This window comes from Leucopleurus acutus (assembly GCF_964270905.1).
Source record: "Leucopleurus acutus genome assembly, chromosome: 12".
In the NCBI taxonomy this organism is placed as follows: Eukaryota; Metazoa; Chordata; class Mammalia; order Artiodactyla; family Delphinidae; genus Leucopleurus; species Leucopleurus acutus.
The window spans coordinates 88925326-88948484 of NC_139154.1; the positions used below are offsets into that span (position 1 = coordinate 88925326).

A 23159-nucleotide genomic window follows, 5' to 3' on the forward strand; every position below is an offset into this window, starting at 1 on the left:
TCAGACAGAGACTCTCTGTAGACTCAGCCTTACTCTGGCACCCACTTGGTGCTCTGTCTAGGCACCATATTCTGGCCACACACGTGGTGTTAGGGCCGTACTTCCAGGATGGGTGGAGACTCTGAGAACCTCAGTCCACGCTGTCCCCGTTGTACCTGTTCAAGTTCCCTTTGTCTGCCTGCAGCATGTGCTAACCCTTAATAAGGTAGAACAGCATGTCCTAACCCTTAATAAGGTGGAGCTTGATGGACTGGGCATTGGTCCAAAGGGAGCACCAGCATTTCCAGAAACTCATGATGGGGTTCAGTTCATTTTATGGAAGCAGAGCAAGCTCCTGGGAGATCCTCTAGCTGACCGCCTCATACAGAGGAGGAAAGCGGGCCCCAGAATGGGCTCTCCCGACATCTTGTCCTGGGCCCTTCCCATGGAACTGGGTGAGCTTTACCGGCAGCACAGACCCAGTGCCTGCGTGGGTTTTGGGGGAGACCAGGCAGAGTGATAATCCCACCTTCAGAGAGCTTACTGACTCCCTGAGTGACCAGACACCTGCACAGGACACAGCTGGAGGAGCATTCTAGACACAAGAGCCAAGAGGGCCTTGTCCAGGAATAAACGGCGGGGAGACCAGTGTGTACCCCAACAGGCCCATCCACCTTTGCCCACAGACATGAATAAGCGAAGGAAGGAAGGGGCAGAGAGTGTGTTGTCACAAACTTCCTTTCTCCTCACCTAATTTCCCCCATTGAGCATAGTGTCTTTTGAATAATGGGCACTTAGTATTCGTTGAATTTCAGGGACTCTGCCTTGATTTGACCTTGCAGGAGACTAAGTTCTGATTTTGGAAGCTTTTTTTTGGCTGTGGTCTGGCAGGGATCAGGATAGCCCTTTGGGGTCTGAGTTTTCCTGGGTCTACTGTATTTTATTAATAAATAACACTTTATTGACATTTCCCCCCAAAGAGTTATCCTATGTATCCTCTGATTTTAGCTTCAGTATGCCCCTGGAATGCAGGGGGACTGTGATGATCATGCCCATTTCACAGAAAGGAAAAGGGAGGCCCCAAGAGCTTAACAGAATCACACGGTGCAGGTAGGCAGGGCCAGGGCAAGAGCCTCTGCCTCTCAACACCAGGCAGGTGTGAAGACCTTTCTTCTGACTGCACAGTTGGCCCCTGGAGAGGCAGAGAGTTCCAGCTCTCTGCTCCCCCGAACTCACACCAGCAGGAGAGATTTGCAGTCCAGGCCAGCCCATCAACCTTGCTTGGTGTTGGTCCAGAAGAAACTTGCTTGGCAAATTCTGTTTCTGAAACAGTCTCTTTTTTTCTACCCACTCAGGAGGAGGAGTTCATTGATTGGTGGAGCAAATTCTTTGCCTCGATAGGGGAGAGGGAAAAGTGCGGATCCTACCTGGAGAAGGACTTCGACACTCTAAAGGTGAGCCCTCCTCACAATGTCCTCTTCAGTCTAGCAGTCCCTGGGCATGTGCACTGGGCAGCGGGAGATGCAACTGAAAGAGAATATATGTATACCTATATGTATATGCATATATATTTATGGGTGAAATGATACCTGGGATCTGTTTTAAAATGCTCAAGAAAAGTAAGGATGAATTACTTAGATGATGTGGGTCACCCTCTGATAGATGTTCATAATATTAAAGTTGATTGAAATTGCAAAATATTGAAAATTGTTAAAGCTTGGAGATGGGTACTTAGGGATTTGTTATACTATTCTGTCTCCCTTAAAGTTATTTGAACTTTTCTATTATAAAAATTTTCCATTAAAATAAAAAGGAAAGTCAATGTGAGAATGTACCTCTGATTCCTCCACCTCTGCAACTGGGATAGAAATTACCTAGCACATATAAAAATATGGTAAACTCTGTTTCTGTGGAAAAAAACCCCAGAGCCCGAAAAACAACACAAAACCAGGGATGAGTCAGCCAAATTCTGGTATTTTGAGGAAATTCCACAAATACAGTTATACTTTTTAAAAGCAGACTACTTTTAAAAAAGATAACCAGAGGTGACTCAAAATTACTCCCTGAAGGAGTTACATAGTGTCGTGGAGAGGGTTACCAGGTAAAATTCAGGATGCTCAGTTACACTGGACTTCAGATATATAATGAATAATATTTTAGTATAAATTTGCTTTAAATATTGCACAGAACGTACTTATATAACAACTATTTGTTGTTTATCCGAAATTCAAATTTAACTGGGTGTCCTGTATTTTCACTTGCTAAACCTGGCAGCCCTACCTAGAGAGCAAGAGGGGGCCAAGGCTGTCAGACACGCAAGAAAAGCCCAAGGAGCTCCCTAACAGGGACTAGATGAAGGGGGCTTGAGGCTTATTGGAGTGGTGGGTGACCAGTATGGAAGGTGATCTCACAAGGTGGCCACAGCTGCCTCTGGTACGTTGGACGCCCCCATGTCATTGTACCTGGAGACCTGGAGGGGCAGAGATGAGGCCTCAGGCAGCAGCAGTCAGAAGGCTCAGGCCTCCCCAGGCAGCAAGTTCTTTGTTGACTTGGTAGGTGGGTGTGTGAGGCTGGGCAAAGAGACAGAACTATTTGCGTACCAGGAAGAAGGTCCGACACATTAAGTCTGGCATGTGGTACTGTGGCCTTGCCAAAAAATGAGAAAAGCCAAGTAAGAATGAGGACTCCTGCCAGGGTGGCCCATGGCCCTGGCACCCTTGCCACTCCCTCAGATGCCGGATGCTGAACTGGCACCCAGCCCACCAGCTTGACCTCTCTGAGATCTGTGACAGTTTCCAAGTGAAAATGGGCTGTCTAAAAACAAAATGCATTCAACCTGTTTCTGGGGGGAAAATCAGATCTGGAAGAAATGCTGGTTCTTTAGGGATCAGTAACCACCACCACCAACATGGGTCTTTGAAAAATAGCTTGTAGTATTATGGAGAGAATGGAGTACACAATGGGTGGGGGGAAAAACCCCATATTTTGGAAATTGCTATCATAGGGAAAAAAAGACAACTCATAGTCACAATAGTGAAAGATAGAAAACAAAGGTACAGCAAGAAAGCATAGAAAAACACGATAGAAAAAGAATACTAATTTTCCTAATAAATAAAACTGGGTTACAGTCTTTTACTAAGTGATAAGGACTCAGACTTCATCAAAAGTCAAAATTCATTGTCATGTCTTTAAAGGACACATCTAACACAATACAACTTAGAATGGCTAAAGCAGTAAATATTTTGGCAAACAAAATAAAGTAAGTGCGAACAAAAGAGAAACAGATAGAAACTAAAGTAAAAAGCAAAGGAAACAAAATGGAGTGTTTTGTATAAATAAAAGATATACATCTCAGTGCAAAAACTCTCAAACATTAATGTTTGGAACAATAAAGCTTAGAAATCCTTAAAGCAAAAATGGATAAGAATATATAAAGTACTACCTCACACAAATGAAGGCATGAAATTACAGAAATTAAAATTGCAGTGGTGATTTTAATGCACCTCTTTCCTAGACAGATGAAACAGGCAACCAATAAATAAGGAAATAAAAGATCTGAATAACAAGGTAAATATTTTCTAAGCTGCATCAAGAGTAGCTTTAAAATAGAGAATAAAAATAATTTAAAAATGGAAAATGCATCTTTCCTAATGCTCAGAGAACACTTACAAAATTTGATCGCATATTAGGTTAGTAATAGGTTACCAAAAGCAGAAATCATACAAGACAGATTTAAATGCAATAAAATGAGAAATTAATAACAAAAGTTTAAACAAAAAGACCAACCACTTGGAAATTTAAAAAGTATTTTATTGGGACTTCCAGTATGAACATGGCTGCATAAGTCAGCATTTTTCACTTTTTCTCTTTGGAAATCATTCAAACCCACAAACTTCATTTTCAGTAAAAGTTGGAAACAAATAAAACCCGCAGACTCCAAAATACATGTAAGGGCTGTCCAAAGGCAACTGAGATTGGGTAGAAGCCACTCGGCAGTAAATGAAGAGAAGATGCATGAAAATGATGAAAGGTCATAGTGGTAGCTGATCTCAGAAAACCCCATGCTTCCTAATAAAAGAATGTTGATAATTATTTAAGACAGGCTATGGATTCATGTGGAGTTATTATCTATTCTCTTTACTTTTGTGTGTGCTTGAAAATTTTCAGAACAGATAGTTAAAAACATAATTCCCGAAATTGAAGTTTCACTGTAAAATATAAAAATATATCCTTTGTTCACAACAATGGACATGGGAACTTTGGAGACAGGTTCAGGCTGGTGACAAAAGCTTCTTAGACCTGATTTGGTTCAGAGAAAACAGAGAAGGTGGAGCTACACAAGAATCACACAGATGAACCATATTTGTAGGGAACAGCCTGCCTCTGTTATGGGAACAAAGGAAATAACTGGTCTAGGAAAATCTAACACATTTAGTGACAAGTAATAACAAAAAAAAATTAGCACAGTATTAATTTAAAAATACTATGAAAAAAAGAAGAGAAAATATATAACAAAACTTAACCAAAAGAAGAGGATATATACCCACCAGAAAAATTTCTCCAAGGAACAGATGAGATGAAAGATTTTGCTGTTAACTTTTTAGAAATAGGGTGGTCAGAATGCAAGCAGAAATAAAAGAACGAAGGGCTGGTGAGATGAGAAGATGTGAAATATGAGCTAGTAAGATTCAGGAAAGAAGGAGAAGAAAACATGAAAATGGAAGGAGCACAGGACAGAATGGCCACATTGGAAAACACAGAAAGGGGCATAGAGGACAGAATGAAATGGAAATAAAGAAAGAGTTATAAAAGAATAAAGAGAAAGTGACAAACGTAGTAGTCAGGGAAAGGAGATCCAACATTTGCATAATTGGAGTCCGCAAGGAGGACAACCAAAACAAGGAACTGAAACAAACAGCTGATAGTTTAATAAAACTTCAGTGAAATGAAAGAATACTTGAGTACGCATATTAGAAGGTCTGCTGCGTGTCAGGAAAAATTGACCCAGATTGGTCAACCCAGGGACATATTCTAGTGTAGTTATTGGACATTAGAGATAAAGAAAAAATTCTCTGGGTAGACATACATTCTCCCTCCACAAAAATTTAAATAATTTAAAAAAGGAAAGAAATCAAAGTGACTTCACTTTCTCTACAACATTTAATGCCCAAAGATGATAGAGCACCATGTGTAAGATCATCAGGGAAAGAAAGGGTGACCCAAGGATTTGACATTCAGCCAAGCTGCCCTTCAAGCATAAAGGCTACAGACACACAGGTATTCACATTCAGGAGGCAGGTAGTATGGCTCCCAGGAGCCTGTCTTGAGGGACTCCTACGGGATGAATTGGAGCTCATCTAGGAGCCATCTCAACTTGGATGTAACTGGGAAAACCATAACCAAAGGACTGGTTGTGAGCATATTTTACCTTAGGCCTAAGATGGAAACAAATGGGAGGTTTAGGGTAACTGGACAGAATGTAAATACCTTATATACTGAAAATGTAGAAATGACAAAACTGACAAAAGTTAGGTAAAGGAGGAAAGAGGATGGAATACAGAGTAAGGGCACTGATACTCATATTACAGAATAAATAGAATTGACAGATATTATTCAAAATTGGCAAATCACGAAATGTGGAAACAACCTAAATGTCCATTGATTAATGAATGAATAAACAAAATATGGTAATTACATACAATGAAATATTATTCAGCCTTAAAAGGGAAGGAAATTCTGACCCATGCTACAACATGGGTGAATCTTTAAGACATATGTTAAGTGAAATAAGCTAGTTGCAAAAGGGCAAGTACTGTATGATTCCACTCATGTGCAGTACTTAGAGTAATAAATTCATAGAGACAGAAAGTGGAATGATGGTTGCCAGGCGCTGGGGGCGGGGGGAGAAAGGGAGTTATTGTTTAGTGAGTTTGGGGTTTCAACTGGGGAGGATGAAAAAAATTCTGGAGATAAATGGTGGTGATGGGAGCATAAAAGTGTGACTGTACTTAATGTCATTGAACTGTACACTTAAAGTGGTTTAAAAGGTATGTTTATGCTATTAATATATATAATACATAAATAATAAAATTGGCAAATCAAATAATAGGCATATAAGCAAATTATAAGCAAACAGCACAAACATAAACATTAAGATAGATAATATTGTCTAAAACTAGGTGATGGAGAGGGAGAGGGAGGAAGATAAAATTTGATTATTTTATCATCGCTATAGTGGGGAACCCATGAATACTGCCCCTAAAGACACAATAATATTAGAGCATAAACTCAGGTCATTTTAGCTCTCAGAAAAACTAAAACACACACACACACACACACACACACACACACACACACACACACACACAGAGAAAACAGACCATGCAAAGATTTTTAGAAAAACCCTATGAAACTAGGAAATATAATATAAACATATTACATGACTAAATATAACTAAATATATGACTAAATACATGACTAAATATAACTAAACTTATAGCCTTAAGTCTTGGTAAATATAATACAAATGTAAAACCAGACCAAACATATCTGTCATATCAATACATGTCATATCAATCATTTATTAATCACAAAATTTAAATCAGATCTCAAAGCAAAATCTAACTCTAAAATAAAACGCTTCATAAAGGTTGAATATAAAAGATTGGGAAAATGTGTGCCAGGAAAATGCAGATGAAAAGAAAGCAGAAGTCACAATCTTAATATTAGATGAGACCATACACAGGTCCCCCAAATTAGATGAGACAAAGAACGGCACTTTAGAATGCTAAATGCTGCAATTCCTAGTTATGACGGTCATGAGAATATCTATGTGCTAAATAATACCTCAATATTTACAAAACAGAAATTACAAGAGATAGAAGAAGAAATAGAAATATACTGGTTTGTGGTGGAGATTTTAATTCACTTTTCTCAGTTCATGTCAGATCAAGGGGACAAAAGCATGAAAGGATATAGAAGACTAAAGTAATTACTAACCTGATTGAACCTGGTAGCTTGAAAATAGAGACACCCCTATGGCACATTTACAAAATTGGCATATATACACTACTATGTATAAAATAGATAACTAATGAGAACCTACTGTATAGCACAGGGAACCCTACTTAGTGCTCTGTGATGACCTAAGTGGGAAGGAAATCTAAAAAAGAGTGGATATATGTATACATATAACTGATTCACTTTGCTGCACAGCAGAAACTAACACAATATTGCAAAGCAACTATACCCCAATAAAAATTAATTAAAAAAACCCCAAAACAAAAATCGACCATGTGATAGAGCATAAAGAAAATCTTAATAAAATTCAAAAAGTGACGAAACACTGACAATGTTTTCTGAATATAATGCCATAAAATTAGAAATTAATAACAAGCTCAAAAGCACAAGAAAACTTCTATCTGGAAAATTTTTAAAAAATCAACTCTCTTTTAACAATTCTTGGTGAAAGAGAAAATATAAGAGAAATTGCAGAATATCTGGGAAGCAAGGATAAAACCCTACCTTTTAGAACTTACTGGTTACAGTTAAAGCAGTATTCAGAGGAAGTTTATAGCCTTAATAACTTATGTTAAAACAAAAGAAAGAAAACTAATTACACATATAGCTTTTAGATCAAAAAGTAAAAATAAAACTATAATTATGGAATGCCAAGAAAAGAAAAATGAACACATTATACATGAAAACAAATGGGGCAATACTAAGGCAGTAGTAAGCAGAGGCAATTTCATAGCAATAAGTGTTTTCCTTATCAGAAAAGAGGGAACAAAGTAATTAAAATTTCAACTGAAGAAATTAGAAGAAAAAAAATCCTTAAAATAGTAGAAGAAAATAATAGAAATAGAAGCAGAAATAAGAAAGTGAAAACGGTAGTATAGACACCTCGAAGAATTGGTCTTTTGATTGAAATGATGCAACTATATAAATATGGCAAGAAAATATTCAAAATGATACATACCAAATGTTAACCAAATAATTAGTTGTCATTTTTGGAAATCAGAATTTAAGGCAATAATAATATTTTCTTTATATCTACTTACATTTTCTAATTTTTAATAATGAACCTATATCACTCACGTAATTAATTATTTCTTAGAAGAGACAGAACTTGGGCTTCATGGAAGAGATAGAACTAGAGCTCGGCCTAATGAGAAAAATGTTTAGCGAGATGAGAAAGGGACTTACCTGAAGTACAGTAGGCCCTCTGTGCCCGCGGGTTGCATATTTGCAGATTCAACACATGGAATCCGCAGATATGGAGGGCCGACTGTCTTGCCAGTCAGTTTCAGATTATAACCAATTTTAGCATGTATATTAAGTGGGTTAATATCACTATTAATTAAGTACATTTTATCATCTATAATAGAAGACTACTGCTTCATTTAGGTCTAAGCAATGCTCTAACAAGTAAAAGTCATTGTTTGAGAGGAGAGACAAATAAATTGAGTTGACACATTTAAAGTGGTGCTCAAAAGACATCCTCAGCCCAGTATTTGATCCACTGCCATTTGGACATCCTGGACAGTAAGTATTTTGCTGACTTGTGAATCTTCTAGAGTTCTGTCTTGATCTTCAAATAAAAAGTCAGTTAACTTTTCATTTATTTGTTTGACTGTGATCTTATTCTCAAAAAATATACCACCCATGTATCTGATGACTCTCGGGTATCTAGAATATTGGATTAATCAGAAAACCCTGTTTTCCAACATTGCTGAACAAATGTCTTCCCCTCTTACTCCCTTCTCTGGTTCCCCCCCCCCCCCACACCGTTTCTCTCTCTCATCTCCATGATTTGCATCCTTTTTATCTCTGCCTTTGTTCTCTTCTTCTCTGCCTCTCTTCCTTCTTGGCCCCCTCTCTTACCTCCACCTCTCCCACCCGCCTTCCTCTTGACCTTTGTTCTCTAATTTGCTTATGGCTTTTCCCCCTCATTTTCTTCTCTGTCCTTTCTCTCCTTTCCTTTACTTGAACACTGTCATGTTTCCTCTTTCCTTGTTGTCCCTCTTCTTTCCCTCTTTCCTTTGTCCCCCTCTTTTGTCCCCCCATGTGGCAGGTCTATGACACACCACTGGAGAATGTGAAGGACTTTGAGGGCCTGTCTGACTTTTGTAACACCTTCAAGCTCTACCGGGGCAAGACTCAGGAGGAGATGGAAGACCCATCTGTCATTGGGGAGTTTAAGGTAAGTCCTTGAGGACACATCTCGAACCCAGGGAGGCCCAAGACTGGAGTGGCAGCAATGAGTGAAGGGGGTGGGGGTGTAGTAACATCAGTAATGACCCCAGTGCTGCAGTTGGTGACCAGGTGGGTGATGGAGATGATGACGGTGACGGTGATACTGCTGATGCAGGATGTGATGGGGGTGATGGGATGGCATTGGGCTTAGTGATTGCAGTGGTGATGAGAGTAAGGGACATAGTGGTGATTGTATTGGTGACACTGAGGATGAAAATTAAAGTTGACCCCTCCTTCTGTTCAGGGCCTCTTCAAAATTTATCCCCTCCCAGAAGACCCGGCCATCCCCATTCCCCCAAGACAGTTCCACCAGCTGGCTTCCCAGGGGCCCCAGGAATGCCTGGTCCGCATCTACATTATCCGAGCGTTTGGCCTGCAGCCCAAGGACCCCAATGGGAAGGTAACATTCCTAGAGCTCTCACCTCCCCTGGAATAAATGGTAGGCTGGGGTACAAAGAGGCTGCAGAATTTGGATACACTCTTTGCCCCAGGGAGTTCACAGTAAGTGGGGACACCAGACAAAGATGTACAAACCTGAGGTGGGACTGCATTGCAGTTCTATCAAGGCCAAGTGTTCCAGGTCAGAAAAGGCCAAAGTCAATACAAGACTTTGGAATAATGGGGAAGACTTCCTGGAAGGAATAGGATTCTTAAGCATTGATGGAGTTTTGATAGGCTGGGAGGGAGAAGAAAACCATATTTTAGGAGGAGTCAGAAACCTTGGCAAAGGTTTGAGAGCAGACTCAGTGTAGGTTTAGCACAAGGATAAGGCATAAGGACAAGGGACATTGATGGTGTAGACTGGGGCAGGACTTTGTGGGACTTTCAAGGGTGGGGTGGGGAGGGAAGAAGGAGGGGTAGAGCATGATGGGTAACTGTGCTGGCCTGGCCATGGCGGAGCCTGAGGCAAAAGGAAAAATCAGCAGTCCTGATCCTGTCTTTATTTAAAACTTTGATATTTTCTTCATCATGGACTGTTGGTGCTGGTTTCAATTTTTAAAATATCACATTAAAATGTTGTTTATTTTGATTACTAAGCTTTTTTGTCTTCCCCTTAAATTTTGTGCCTGAGGCGGGTACCTCACTGACCTACTCTAGTCCTGACCCTGAGCGAAGGAGGGGCGCTTGAGGGAGGGCGGGAGTCTGGAGCTACCCGGAGATGGGGGGAGGAACAGAGTAAAGTTGGGAAGAGAGAGGAAGAGGAAGAGGCGAGGCAGGAGTGGGGGACAGTGGGGTTCAGAGGTACGAGGCTAGGGTCTTCTCTTGTCTCCTTAGACAGGTGCAGGCCTAGCCTGTGTCCTAGGTTGTGGGTAGGGGCCTGGTGTCCAATCCCTGCTGCCCTGCTTTTCAAGGTGAGAAAAGCTGCCCATGCCCTGCTGGGAGATCACAGGGAGAGATGGAACAGTCCCCGCCCAGGCACCACCGATGGCCTCCAAGATGTGGCTGTGGTCAAGTTTATATACGTCAAGCCTCCCTGGTGCCGAGACCCTGGCTGCTCCAGAGGCTAGTTGAGGGAATGCTGCTGCTTGTGGGAGGCTGCGTTGGGCTGAAAAAGTCTGGCCCTCTCCACCTGCTGAAGCAGAGGTCACAGACAGGACCCCAGCTTGGCCCAGTCACATATGTCACACAAGCTGGCACGTTTCTGAGGATATGGGCCTGGCCCCCACCCGCCCTCTCCCAGTGGGGCAGTGGATTGGGAGTATGGGGGACTTAGGCGCCCAGTTTCCACTGCCAGAGCCGAGGCTAGAAGCCCACATCGGGGGTGGTGTGCAGGGTGGGGCTGCTGGCCTGGCAGGAGGCAGCTTCTTGATGGTCGGCCCCCTTGCCCCTTTGAGGGGCAGAGCAGTGAAGGAGCCTCAGAAGCGTGTTGGGAAGGTTACGTCGCTGAAGTGTTTCCTTCTCCTCCTCCAGTGTGATCCTTACATCAGGATCTCCATAGGGAAGAAGTCGGTGAGTGACCAGGACAGCTACATCCCCTGTACTCTGGAGCCTGTGTTTGGAAAGTAAGTTGGGGTGGCTTGGGTCTTGGGGTGGAGGTGCCAGTCTGGATCACCCACAGCCCAGCGGGAGAGATGTGGCTGCCACTGGGAAGTCCCCATCTCCTGGAGCAAAGCTGTGTTCCCTAAATCTTGCATGTCTGTAAGGGTGTAACCTCAGCTAGCGCTTCCTTAAGCGCTAAAGGCTTGAGTCCTTGCAGAAGCTCCTAGTTAAACAATTACCTTGAAGATCAGAAATCTAAATGGAAACCCAGAGCATGCATTTGCTAATTCTTCTTTTTTTTAGATCAACTTTTACTTTGGAATAATTTTAGATTTACAGAAAAGTTACAAAGATACTACAGTTTTCATATACCCATCACTCAGTTTCCTCCGCCATTAACATTCCTACCTAACCATGGTACATGTATCAAAATTAAGAAATTGATATTGGCGCATTACTATTAACTAAACTCTAGACTCTTTTAGGATTTTGCTGATTTTTCCATTAATGCCCCTTTACTGTTTTAGGATCTAATCCAGGATTCCTATTACATTTAGTAGTTATTCTCTTTTACTGTTGCACGTTCATCTGTGGCAGAGAGCGGAAGGATGTGGACTCAAGAGGGTAAAATGCTTCCTAAAATCTAAGAACGAGGGAAGGAGGAAGCAGTGCCCATTGCATGGGAGTAGTTCCCAGGCTTCCTGACTTGCTTGCTGTTTGGATGCGAGCGTATTTAGGGCAGAGAAAGGAGAATCTTGAGGGAGGCTGGCAGTTATTTCTCTAGCACCTGTAGGAGAAGGCATGTACCGATATTGTCAAGCGACACACTGGATTCATGAACCGGTGTCTCTTGAGTTAGTTGGAGTCATCTGGCCCTGCAGAGAGACCCAGTCACCCAGGGGAAATGCCATTTTTGAAGGGGAAACAGTCCTGGCCAATGATGAGCCACTGCCAGGCTGGAACTGGAGGGAAGGGCTGCGGGGAGGATGGTGGGTGGAAGAGAAGAACCCTGTTCGGTGAGCCCCAGTGGCCAGCATGGGGCCCCATGCTGACGGGACCGCGCAGGGCCCAGGCCAGGGTAGGGGAGCTCGTGTAGAAACACGCCTCTCCCTCTCTGTTTCACCATCTCCCTCGGATCACGGCCGCCTGCTCTGCTTGGGGGATCAAGCCTCTGTGAGTCCACAGCAGAAGCTCTTTGTTTCTGTCACCCACGTGTTGACCAGCAGAATTCATGCGACATAATCAGACACAACTTTGATTTTGTCTGCCAGTTTCCTGTAGACATTTATTCTGTGCGGGTGACCTTCCTCACTCCCTGAGTGGAAACTGGCAGGCAGGCCACTTTCCGCTCAGGTTTAGACAGTCCGCTTTGCCGTCAGCCCACCGTCTCAAGTTGATAACCAGAACGCGCATTCGTGTGTCATCAGGAGCGCGCCGGATGGCTGGAGGGCAGTCGCTCCCTCTCGCAGCTGTGTCCACCTTGGGCACAGCGTGTGCGCCTTGGGGGTGTGTGCGGAGGGGAGGAGGGTCTTTGCCCAGTGTCCCCCCCGCCCCTTCCTGCCGTCCTTCGCCATACTTGCAGGTCTAGGACTGGGGAGCCTGTGTGAGAGGAGGGGCCCATCTCAAGTGCTGACTTCGCCCCATCTGGCACCCTTGGGGTGGCAGATGTTTGCTTTCCTGTGGGCTTTTCAGACACCCCCTGAGCCCTCCTAACATAGCTCCTGGGATGTGGCAGGTGCTGTGTCCCTGTAGCGGGTGTCCTCCTCCCATACCCCCCAACCCGTTCTCAGATGGGCCGCCCCACAGTCTCTCGCTGTTGGAGCCCCAGGTCCCGTGGGACAGGCTTCAGAGCAGCAGCGCCCTCCTCCGCAGGCAGCGCTGCAGTTCCGTGCCCAGCCAGGACGGGAGCTCAGCTCCTCCCAAAGTACCCCCACCTCCTCTCTGCTACAAGCTGCTTGTGCTTCCTCCACCACAGCTCGGGTGCCAGGCTTGTGTGTCCCTCCTGCAGGGAGCTCATTACAGGGGAGAAGGGACAGCACTTCTACACTTGACCTCCGTGGGAGGTGACGGGGGGTCTCAGAGCACGGCAGGAGCTCTCTTCAAAGAAACCTCCACACAGATCCTCTCTTAATCCCACTCCAGAAGGAGTGGTGAGGCCCCAGGAGTCCGGAAAGTGGATCCCAGGCCATGCCCTTGGTAAATTTCTGGAGCTCTGGCACCTGGCTCTGGAGTTTCACATCTCTTGTCTCCAGGTGTCCTGGTTGAAACTTCATTTTTAACCTTGTGCTCCATTTCATTCGTCCATTCTGTGGTCCATCAGGCAGGCATCTGCTATATGCCCAGCTCAGATTATTTGGGAATACCGCACACACACACACACACACACACACACACACACACACACACACACACACACACACACCCCACACACACTCAGACAAGCCCAGCACTGGGAGTGCTGTGGGTGGTGTGCTGTAAGAGCTATAGGAGGCCCGAGGAGGGTGGACTGCAGGCCAGTCCTGGGAGAGGAGGAGGAGACACGAGGGGTGGCTTTCTAGCTCTTGCTCCAGCCTTGCCACCCACTTGAGTTTGCGCTGTGTCCGGTGACCTCTGGGAGCTGGCGTCGTCATGACAACTGCCTACCCCCACAATAGGATGTTCGAGCTGACCTGCACTCTGCCTCTGGAGAAGGACCTGAAGGTTACCCTCTATGACTACGACCTCCTCTCCAAGGACGAAAAGATCGGGGAGACGGTTATCGACCTGGAGAACAGGCTGCTGTCCAAGTTTGGGGCTCGCTGCGGACTCCCCCAGACCTACTGCATGTAGGTGCAGGGCACTGGCTGCTTCCCTGACTGTGGGCCGAGCCCTGACTGTGTGCCAACCTGGGCCTAGCACAGCACAGACACTGTCTCTCTCAGTCAGCCCAGGTCTTATCCCCACTCCATAGATATGGAAACTGAGACCTGGACTTGTAAGTGGTGGGATTAGCATTTGAACGTGCTTATCTGAAGCTAAGAACCCAGCTCTTCCTCACGTCTATAATCAAGTTCTCCTTAAGGCACCGTAGAGGGCCTGGAGAGGGGAAGGAGAAGGGAGACAGACAATGGGACACACAGCCCCGCTGGGCCCCAAGGTGAACTCACGTGTGGCCAGCCCCACCCACTTCCTGCCAACTTGGGTCTTGTCTGGGTCTGATTCTTTAAAGCTGGAAATTGGAAACATTTCAGTTCCAATTCCATGTGTGTGAAGTGGGCTCCCCGGTCACGATGAACAATCACACAGGGTGCCCACAGTCAAAGTGAAGGGTGGGTGATGCCGCGCGTGTGGGTACATAGGTCACTGCACACACCTCTGCCCCCATTACTGTCCTGGAGGGTCTCATCTTTGTCTTGTGTTTGGGCCTCAGCTCTGGACCCAACCAGTGGCGGGATCAGCTCCATCCCTCTCAGCTCCTCCACCTGTTCTGCCAGCAGCGCAGAGTCAAGGCCCCCGTGTACCGGACAGACCGTGTAGTGTTTCAGGATAAAGAATACACCATCGAAGAAATAGGTGAGTTCTCCCTCTCCCGCCCTCTCTCTTGTGGGTCCTCTCCTGCTGGATGTAACCACTGGACACAACCCATACCAGCACGGTGTGGTCTTGAGTCTCTCCAGGGCAGCACAGATGGACTAAACTTGCACTTGGTATCCTTGGGACCAGTACTTACCTGGGACACCATTGTGAAAATTAGAGGTCAAGGTGGGGCCACGGTCAGGGTGGGTCAGGGTCAGAGCTCAGTCTAAGACCAGGTTGGGGCCTGTCTGAGGCAAGATGAGGGGTGAGTCTGAAGCCAGGATCAGGGTCATGGTTAGGATCAGTCTGCTTCTGGCTTTGTGTGGGCAGACTGGTCAGAGTTTGGGTAGAGCCCACCGCTGAGAAAGTTTTCTACTCAATCATACTAGTCTGCCAGCTTCACCTTGACGGTACCTTCTGCGCCCCCAGTCACAACTCCTTCACCTGATACATCCAAAGGGTGGCAGGAAGCCCTGTAGCCCCCGTCTTGCCTAATGCTCTGGGTCTGTCTCATGCTCCTGCCGAGGGTCCTGCCATGTGCTCCCCGCGTGTCTGAGATGCTCATAGGCCTGCACGGCCCACCCAGAGCAGCTCAGACTCCCCAGAGGTGTTTGCAGACCCAGCTGGCCTCTCGCCTCCTGCTGGTTTCGGAGATGTTTGATGTCAGAGCTGGTGCTGAGGCTGTAAAAGGGGAGGGAGGCTCTGGCTCCCTCACCTCAAATGCCCCTCCTCCTTCTTCGTCTCTCTGATTCTCCGACGTTGTGGCTGAGCCAGGCTCCTTTCCATTAGGCCCTAACCCCTCCCCCAGTCTCTTTTCCTGTAGAACATGCATCTGTTTTAGGGGTGGTCTCATTTCTTTCTGCTAGTCTGTGAGCAGCGTAAGCACAGGAACCAGGGCTCATGGTCATAAATGCACAGGAAAAGAAAGCCAGAAAGCTGGAGTTGGTGAGGCCTGACGTCTCCCTGTTTTTGCAGATGAGGCCATTCAGACCACGAGTGGTTAACAACCTGCCCAAAGTCACGCAGCTGGTTAGAGGCAGAATCAGGCCCCTGGCCCGGTGGTCCTTCTGCAATGCCGTGCTGCTTCCTTAGTGGTACCTATTAAAGTGGGCAGGGCAGGTTTGACGGATGAACGTGTGTATGTGTGTGTACGTTAGAATCTGTGCTGGTGAACATGGGCACACCTGAGTGCACAGACCTGTGTGTGTACGTGTGTATAGACACGTGTGGACCCTCCTACCACCAGTCAAGGTCTCTGTCAAGGGGGCTCCAAGTTCATGTTGCTGGCTGGTTGGCCAGGCTTGTCAGGGTCAGAACCACCGCCGTGTCCTCACCCCATCCACAGTACCAGTCCCTGACCCAACCCCTGGCAGGTAGAGCTGTACCTGGGAAGCACGCAGGGGAGGGGAGGGGTATTCACATCGAGTCATGCGCCTTTCCTAATGAGTGTGTGATCTCAGCTGCCCTGCTACCCAGCTGTGTGGCTGCCCGGTTCTTCATGTCTGTCATCTGTGGAATGAGGCTAATAATAGCACTTACCTTTTAGGGTTACTTTGAGGATCAAGCCCTGTCAATATTTATGAAGAGCAGTGCCTGGCTCCTGCTTTATAAGTGTTCTCTGTTACTGCTATTATTTTAGCTACTGCTACTAATCAAAGAGATTGCATGAAACAGAGAACACTACTGAGAGCACTTAGATGCCCAGTCTGGGAGAAGAGCTCGTGGAGCCTCAGAGTTGAGAGCAATCTGGAAGGGCTTCCTGGAAGGAGTGGGCTTTGGAGGGTGGGGAGAATTTGTATTGGGTGGGGAAAAAGGAAGGAGAACTTACAGAAAAGGCTTGGTAGAGTTGGTGGCAATGGGGAGTCTGGATTTTAAGCCCAGAGCCTGTAGACAATGAGGTTTCCCTTACAGAGAACGAGACCTGAGGGCCAGAAGAACTGTGTCTGGGCTAGGGGTGAGGCTGCAGGGTTAACAGCTTCCCGAGGCCCTCAGTCCCCCCTACCATCTCCTGCTCACTCTGTCCTGGCAATTTTTTTGTCTTCTCTCTGGGGCAGAGGCTGGCAGGGTCCCGAACCCACACCTGGGCCCAGTGGAGGAGCGTCTGGCCTTGCATGTCCTACGGCAGCAGGGCCTGGTCCCTGAGCACGTGGAGTCCCGGCCCCTCTATAGTCCCCTGCAGCCGGACATCGAGCAGGTAGGACCTCCACCCTCGGGCCCCAGAGCCCCCGACCCTCAGCTACCCCTCCCCAAGGACAGCTTGGATATCCCAGAAGCACCAGTGGAGACCTCAGGATTTGGCTAATCCCTCGTTGTGGAGTTTCTCCACAGCCTGAATGGTTACCATTGTTGGCCCACGAGGGGACCTCTTGAGCCTGGCCTCCCCTGGCTGCCTGCAGGCCTCAGGGCCTGGGGAATGAGGCTTCTCCTCCATCCCCGTGTAGGCTGGACCTCTGGCTGCCCACAGGTCATTCTGAAGCCTCGCTGTTTCAGCCTGGCCACAGGGAGTCCTCCCCTGCCATCAGTCAGTGACATTGCAGATGGCCAACCCTGTGCTGGGCAGTGGGGAGTTCAGACAGGGCGAGCCTATGACAGAGAGGCAGAGCAGCCATCAGGAGGGCCAGGGGGATCCTCCCAGGCAGAGGGAGGGAGGGCAGAGGGACAGCAGGCCCAGGGGTGACGTGGGGAGGCTTCCTGGAGGGGTCTGGAGGAGGGGGAGGAGAGAAAATGTTCCAGGCAGAGATGGGCCGAGGCAGCCTTTGTGGCACTAAGGTGCCTTTGTGGACATGCGGAGAACATCCTCTCTGCTCTTTGGAGCTGAGCTCTCCTCCCTTTGGTGGCGTGGCCACCAGCTCCCCAGAGTGGCACTGCAGGTGTTGAAGTGTCAGCTCTTTCACGCTCATGTGAACCAGAAGAAGTTAGGTCAATCCCTGCTCCTTCTTCCGTAAGATGGGGACAGAGGTAACAGCCGGCTCGCAGAGAAAGAGGGAGCTAAGTGGTGGCAGGTAGAGTGGTTTCCTGTCATGGAAACCTTCTGAGCCCCCATCACTAAACCATGCTCTCTGAGCCTCCACAACGGTGTACACCATCCCCAAGGCCGACTGCCCCCTGCCCTCTTCCGCCTGGCACAGTGAGACTCAGCAAACATCGCCGTCTCCAGAGAGCTGCCCTGACCCCTGATCCCCAGGTGCTACCCCAGTCCCCGGCCTGTGGGGCAGTGGGCTCACCCCTGTGGTTGGCCCTACGGTCCCCTTGAGGGCATCTCTCCTACAGTGTGCTGAGCCTCTCCATGCAGGGCCTGGGGTTTCCCTGTCCTGTGCTCCAAGTATCCAGTGCAGAGCGGGTGGTCAGGAGATGTTGGTTGAATGAAGAGGGTGGCGAGAGAGCAGGGTCATGTCTCCCTCCCCAGGGGAAGCTGCAGATGTGGATCGACCTGTTTCCAAAGGCCCTGGGGCGGCCGGGACCTCCTTTCAACATCAGCCCACGGAGAGCCAGAAGGTGACTTACCCCAGCCCAGGCTCAGAGCTGAGCAGGGTGGTGGCCTGGTTGCTGCGGGTGGGAGCAGGCGGTGGCTCTCGGGCCAGGCTTTGGGCCACTCAGGCCTCACTCTTGTGCGGGCCTGGCCAAATGTCCAGCCGGGCAAGCAGCAGAGCCTTGGGTGAGCTGACTTCTCGGCTTCTCGGACAAGGACTGCCCACCCTTTGGTGGGAAATCCACGTGGATTTGAGTCATCCTTCTCTGCAGGTTTTTCCTGCGTTGTATTATTTGGAACACCAAGGATGTGATCCTGGACGACCTCAGCATCACCGGGGAGAAGATGAGCGACATTTATGTGAAAGGGTAGGAAGTCACCCTCCTTCCCACCCGTCCCGACTCCACGGTGTCGCCTCTGCTCCCTCGGGGGTGGTGGTTGGTTGGGAAAGGGGGAACTCTGGGGTAGGGAAGGGGGAGAACAAGAAAGGAAGGATGGCCTTATGGGAGTGGTCTCTGCCTCTGGGGAGTCAACCCCCACCAGATTTCTTCTTCCACGTGAATCTTTGCATTGAACTTACAAGGCTTGAGGATATCCCTCAAGAGAGAAGTGAGAACATTTTGAAATTTATGACACATTCGGTACATCAAGTTATTTTTCCTTTATCGCTTACCAAGTTCAGTGACCTTCTTAGTTCCTTGTTTGCTTACGTCGAGGCTGCGTATTGCAGTGGAGACCTTAGTTAGCCGTGTTCTCTAAACTGTGTGTGTCTAGTTGGATGGTCGGCTTTGAAGAGCACAAGCAGAAGACAGACGTGCATTACCGGTCCCTGGGAGGCGAAGGCAACTTTAACTGGAGGTTCATCTTCCCTTTTGACTACCTGCCAGCTGAGCAAGTCTGCACTGTCTCCAAGAAGGTGGGTGTCATTCCTGTCCCCAGGGGTGCTCGTCCCAGGGCTGTCGAACAGCAGCCTGATCACTGTCGGCCGTGTCACTGTCATACTCCTGCCGCTGCCCCGCCATTGCTGGAGCCACCTCGGCTATCGCTGCGTAACAGCCACCACCATTGTCCCATCACCACCACCACCACGTCCACCACGCCCACTCCTCCTGCTTCTGCCGTCATCGCCATCGTTAGCATTGCTGCCATCCCACAATCTCCCCCACGCCAGCGCTACAACCACTGTATGGAGCTAAGTCCAAATCCTAACAAACCAAGCCGCAGGGAGGGCCGTGGGCTCAGAGTGGGGGGAACATTGGTAGGGAAACCCAGCACGGTCATCAGAGAGCGGTGGGGCAGAACCCCTAGGGAGAGCGGCCCCAGAGGGCTGTCTGGCCTTCGGTTTGGGTTGTCTGGCCACCCGCTAGGATCGGGTGTTGCTTAGCCAAGTCCCTGCTGCTTCCCCCTTTCTCCCATTTCTGTGCCTGGGGCCTGTGGCCACCGTCCAGGCTAGTATCTCTCAGACCTGGGGAGGCCCGGTGCCTCAGCGTGGGAAAGGCAGCTCCAGAGACCTCAGCTCTTTGTGGGTTAGCATCTTCTAGTTGAGGCCTCCTCTGGGCCGTGAACTCTCTCCTCCTGCAATAGGCGGGTCCCAAGGCGGGAGGTGGCCCCGAGCCTGCCCTTAGGGAGCAGCCCCCAGAGCGCAGCGAGGAGGGTGCCGTGGGCAGGCAGCTTCCGGAGGCGGAGGGCCCCTCTGTTGGAGCTTCTAACTACGGCGTCCCGCCTAGATTCAGTTCCGCTTGCACATGCTCTCCTGTTCCACAGGGTGAATACCCCTCTGGAGTCTGGGTCCTGCTGGTCCTGTTTCCTTCCAGAGGTGGCGCAGGGCTCCAAGGCAAAGCTTCTGCGACTCCTCTTTCTGTCCTGAATGGTTGTGTGGCTTAAAGAAGGGAAATGTGTAATGGACCTCGGCTGCCTAGGTCCTCCTCTTCATTGCATCCTTCCCCCATGACCCCTTCCTAACCCAACAGACAGAATCATCTGCACTTCAGAGAAACCAGAATGTTCCGCTGAACATTCTGAAACCATCAAACAAAAGAAAATATGGGTTAAGTAAGGTTAAATGAATTCTTTCACCCAGGGATGCCTACCAGAAAGCAGAGTTTAGCAACAGCCCTGGATGCTGTGCCGTCAACGAAAGCCTGGCCTATTTGTAGGTTTAATCCTGTTTGCCTTTGTTCAGCATGTTTGTCTATCAAAAGATGTTTCCATAACAAACCAAATGCTGCATTTGCTGGGGAGAGCTCCAAGTCAAACAAACAGTGCCTGTCCTTGCTGTGGACGGAGGGAATGGGGAAGGGCGGCCAGGCCCTCCTTCAGGCCACCTCCCGTGCTCATCAAGCCCTACACGGGGTGAGGCGTGGCTGGGGAACCGAGGCTGAGAGATGCCGATCGGCCCAACACGGGAGGCGGGACCACCTCTCTGTTGTGACAGGTGGAGATGGGTGCAAGGAGTCGCAGGGAGCAGAGTCTTCTGTTCTTGCTACAAAGTAGGAAGAGAGAGAATCTCCTGGCACTGTGGCAGGTGATTTGAGACAAACGACAAAGGCGGGAAGCAGCCATTATTGAGTGAAGGAGACAAAGGGGGAGAGAAAGGCAGAGGGAGAGGGAGCTAACTGGTGGTACCCGGCAGTTCTGAGGGCCCAATGGGATTGCTGATGAAGAATTTGAGGGGGCTCCATTTTGGCAACAGTGGGGTTTCATCTCTGTCCTTTAGACACCAGCAAGGAAGCAGAGAGTTGAACTGACCCAGAGTGGAGTTCCAGAGGAAGAGAGGGGCTGAGGGAACCGACCCATTGGCCCGATGGCCCGCAGGACTGGGCTGGCCTTGGGAGAAAGAGAAGGCTATGGGGGGTGCTGAGCCGGGAGGAGTCAAGGAGGCTGGGAGTGGCCCGGAGTGGTGAGGGCTGAGGGAACGGGACTTCCCCCCGCTTGGTGCCAGGCTCCGGAGAGGGCGGCTGGAGGGGTGTGTGTGGCAGGGGTCAGAAGAGGAGGTTGAGAACAGTCAAGGGGTTCTGAAGTCATCCAGGAACATGAGGGAGGAACTGGCTTGACCCGAGACAGGGCCATCGGGTCCCTCTGGGAGAAAGGACGCTGGGAGGCAGGGGGAGCCGCGCCCACGGTGGGGCACCAATTAGCTGGTCTGGGCTAGGGGACTAAGCCTGGGGGCGGTTAGTGCAGCGGCACTGCACAGCCTCTTGGCTCCTTGGTCCTGCTGCAGAGCCAGCCCTCTGCCGAGGGGTTCAGCGCCTCTGGCAGGCAGGCCCTCCAGGGACCCCATTAACCAGACGAGACTGTTGTAAAGTACAAGGTCTCCTTTCATCCGGCGGCTTTGAACCACTGCTGGTTGCCCTGGCCGGCTCCCCACCTGGAGCCCAGCACACCCACCGGAGCGGGCCTGTGCGTCAGGCACCCACCCTGCAAATAAACAGCTAGTAAAAGGGCCCAGACTGGGAACGTAATGAGTGCCTGGGACCTGGGGGGCCATCCCCAGGCTGGAGCCCCAGCCCAGCTGCTCCCACCAGGGGCTGTTTGAACCTCTGGCTCATTACTGAGCCCATAAACCGGGTCGGCCAGAGGCACGGAGGATGCTGGCGTCCTGTACAGGCAGGCCTGCAGAGCTGGCCATAAAAGCCCCGCCAGAGGAGGGAGGCACCTGCAGGAGGGCTGGGGCCTGGAAAAGGGGGAGGCACCAGATGGGGGTTGGGAGCGAGGGGCCAGGTGGGGACCTGAGCCCCTTCACCAGCCCAGGCAGCAGTGCAGGCTGCAGCCAACTGCTTCACAAGGTGATCATTCCTCGGGGGCACCGGCCACGGTCTTTGGTCACGGGACCTCTGTGGGGTCCGTGTGACCTGGAGGGGCCACCAAGGCTGTGTACACAGGGCACCTGGGCCCAGACAAACTCTGTGTGGTCAGCAGTACTCCCTGACTCCCGTGGAGTCTGTCCCCCTGAGACTGGGTCCAGGTCCCTGCTGTGACCTGGCACCCACCATCTGCGGGATGGTCAGTGGGTCCTTGCCACGCACTCAGGTAAAGCTACAGTGAGAGGACAGAGAATAGGTGTGAGTGGGAAAGCCCCAGGGACAGTCCTTTGGGTTGAGTGTGACTGGACCCAGGGGTGGATCCAGGCCTCAGCGTGCCAGTCCCCAGCCCTCAGCTGCTCCACGAGGCCTTGGTGGAGAGAAGCCCAAGACAGTGCAGTTTCAGGCTGACTGGTCTGAGGAAGCGGGGAGGGGACAGCAGTGGGCTGGTGAACTTCCCAGCGCCGGGAGCTTTCGGTGTGCCCCAGGGCAAGCTCTTGGAGGTGAAGGTGGGGTGGGCTGGGGACACTGCCCCCAGTACCAGATCCTTACCGTGGTGTGTCGGGGGGTCCCCCCTGACACCCAGGTTCCCAGCCAGCCCACCTTGTCCCCAAGATCACAGGGGCAGGATTAAGAGACTCTTGAACCTGACTGACTGGGTTGGAATCCAGCTTGCCACTTCCCAGCTGGGTGACTTGGATAAATTACTCGCTCTGGTTTCCTCAAGATAGTATCTCCTCATAGGTCGTTGGAAGCATAAATGATTTCATAGTGGGAAAAGGCTGATGCCTAAGAAGTGCATATTAATGTTGTTTTTATTACCTGTCAGACTTTGGGCAAATTCTTAACTTCTCAAAGCCTTTGTTACGTCATCTGTAAAACGGCAATGAGAACCTTGACTCATGGAATTGCGAGGATTAAAGGAGCTACCTTATGTCACGTGAGCCTGCGTGGTCCCCTCCTGGGCCCTTGAACACTGCCCTCTGGGGTCTCAGCAGTCTTCCTGCCAGGACCTGACTCTGGCAAGTCCCTAAGGGACGTCCCCCTCCACTGCCTCCTCCAGGCAGCCTTCCAGGCTAGAAGGGACCACTGCTCCTCTCTAATCCTGCTCTCCTGCTTCC

The 23159-nt window shown here is 49.1% G+C and overlaps 1 protein-coding gene across 9 annotated transcripts in view; it reads left to right on the forward strand.

Moving 5' to 3' along the window:
- Positions 1-23159, forward strand: part of DYSF (dysferlin) — a gene marked incomplete at its 5' end in the record, with an annotated part of 221707 nt that overhangs the window by 182061 nt on the left and 16487 nt on the right. For all 9 annotated transcript variants that reach the window (XM_082852028.1, XM_082852027.1, XM_082852030.1 and 6 more), the window contains 10 exons: positions 1335-1433; positions 9053-9181; positions 9479-9634; positions 11146-11237; positions 13869-14039; positions 14624-14766; positions 16824-16963; positions 18176-18264; positions 18511-18606; positions 19013-19154. In XM_082852028.1, coding sequence (XP_082708154.1) covers positions 1335-1433; positions 9053-9181; positions 9479-9634; positions 11146-11237; positions 13869-14039; positions 14624-14766; positions 16824-16963; positions 18176-18264; positions 18511-18606; positions 19013-19154 — 1257 coding nt within the window. The remainder of the gene's footprint in view (positions 1-1334; positions 1434-9052; positions 9182-9478; positions 9635-11145; positions 11238-13868; positions 14040-14623; positions 14767-16823; positions 16964-18175; positions 18265-18510; positions 18607-19012; positions 19155-23159) is intronic.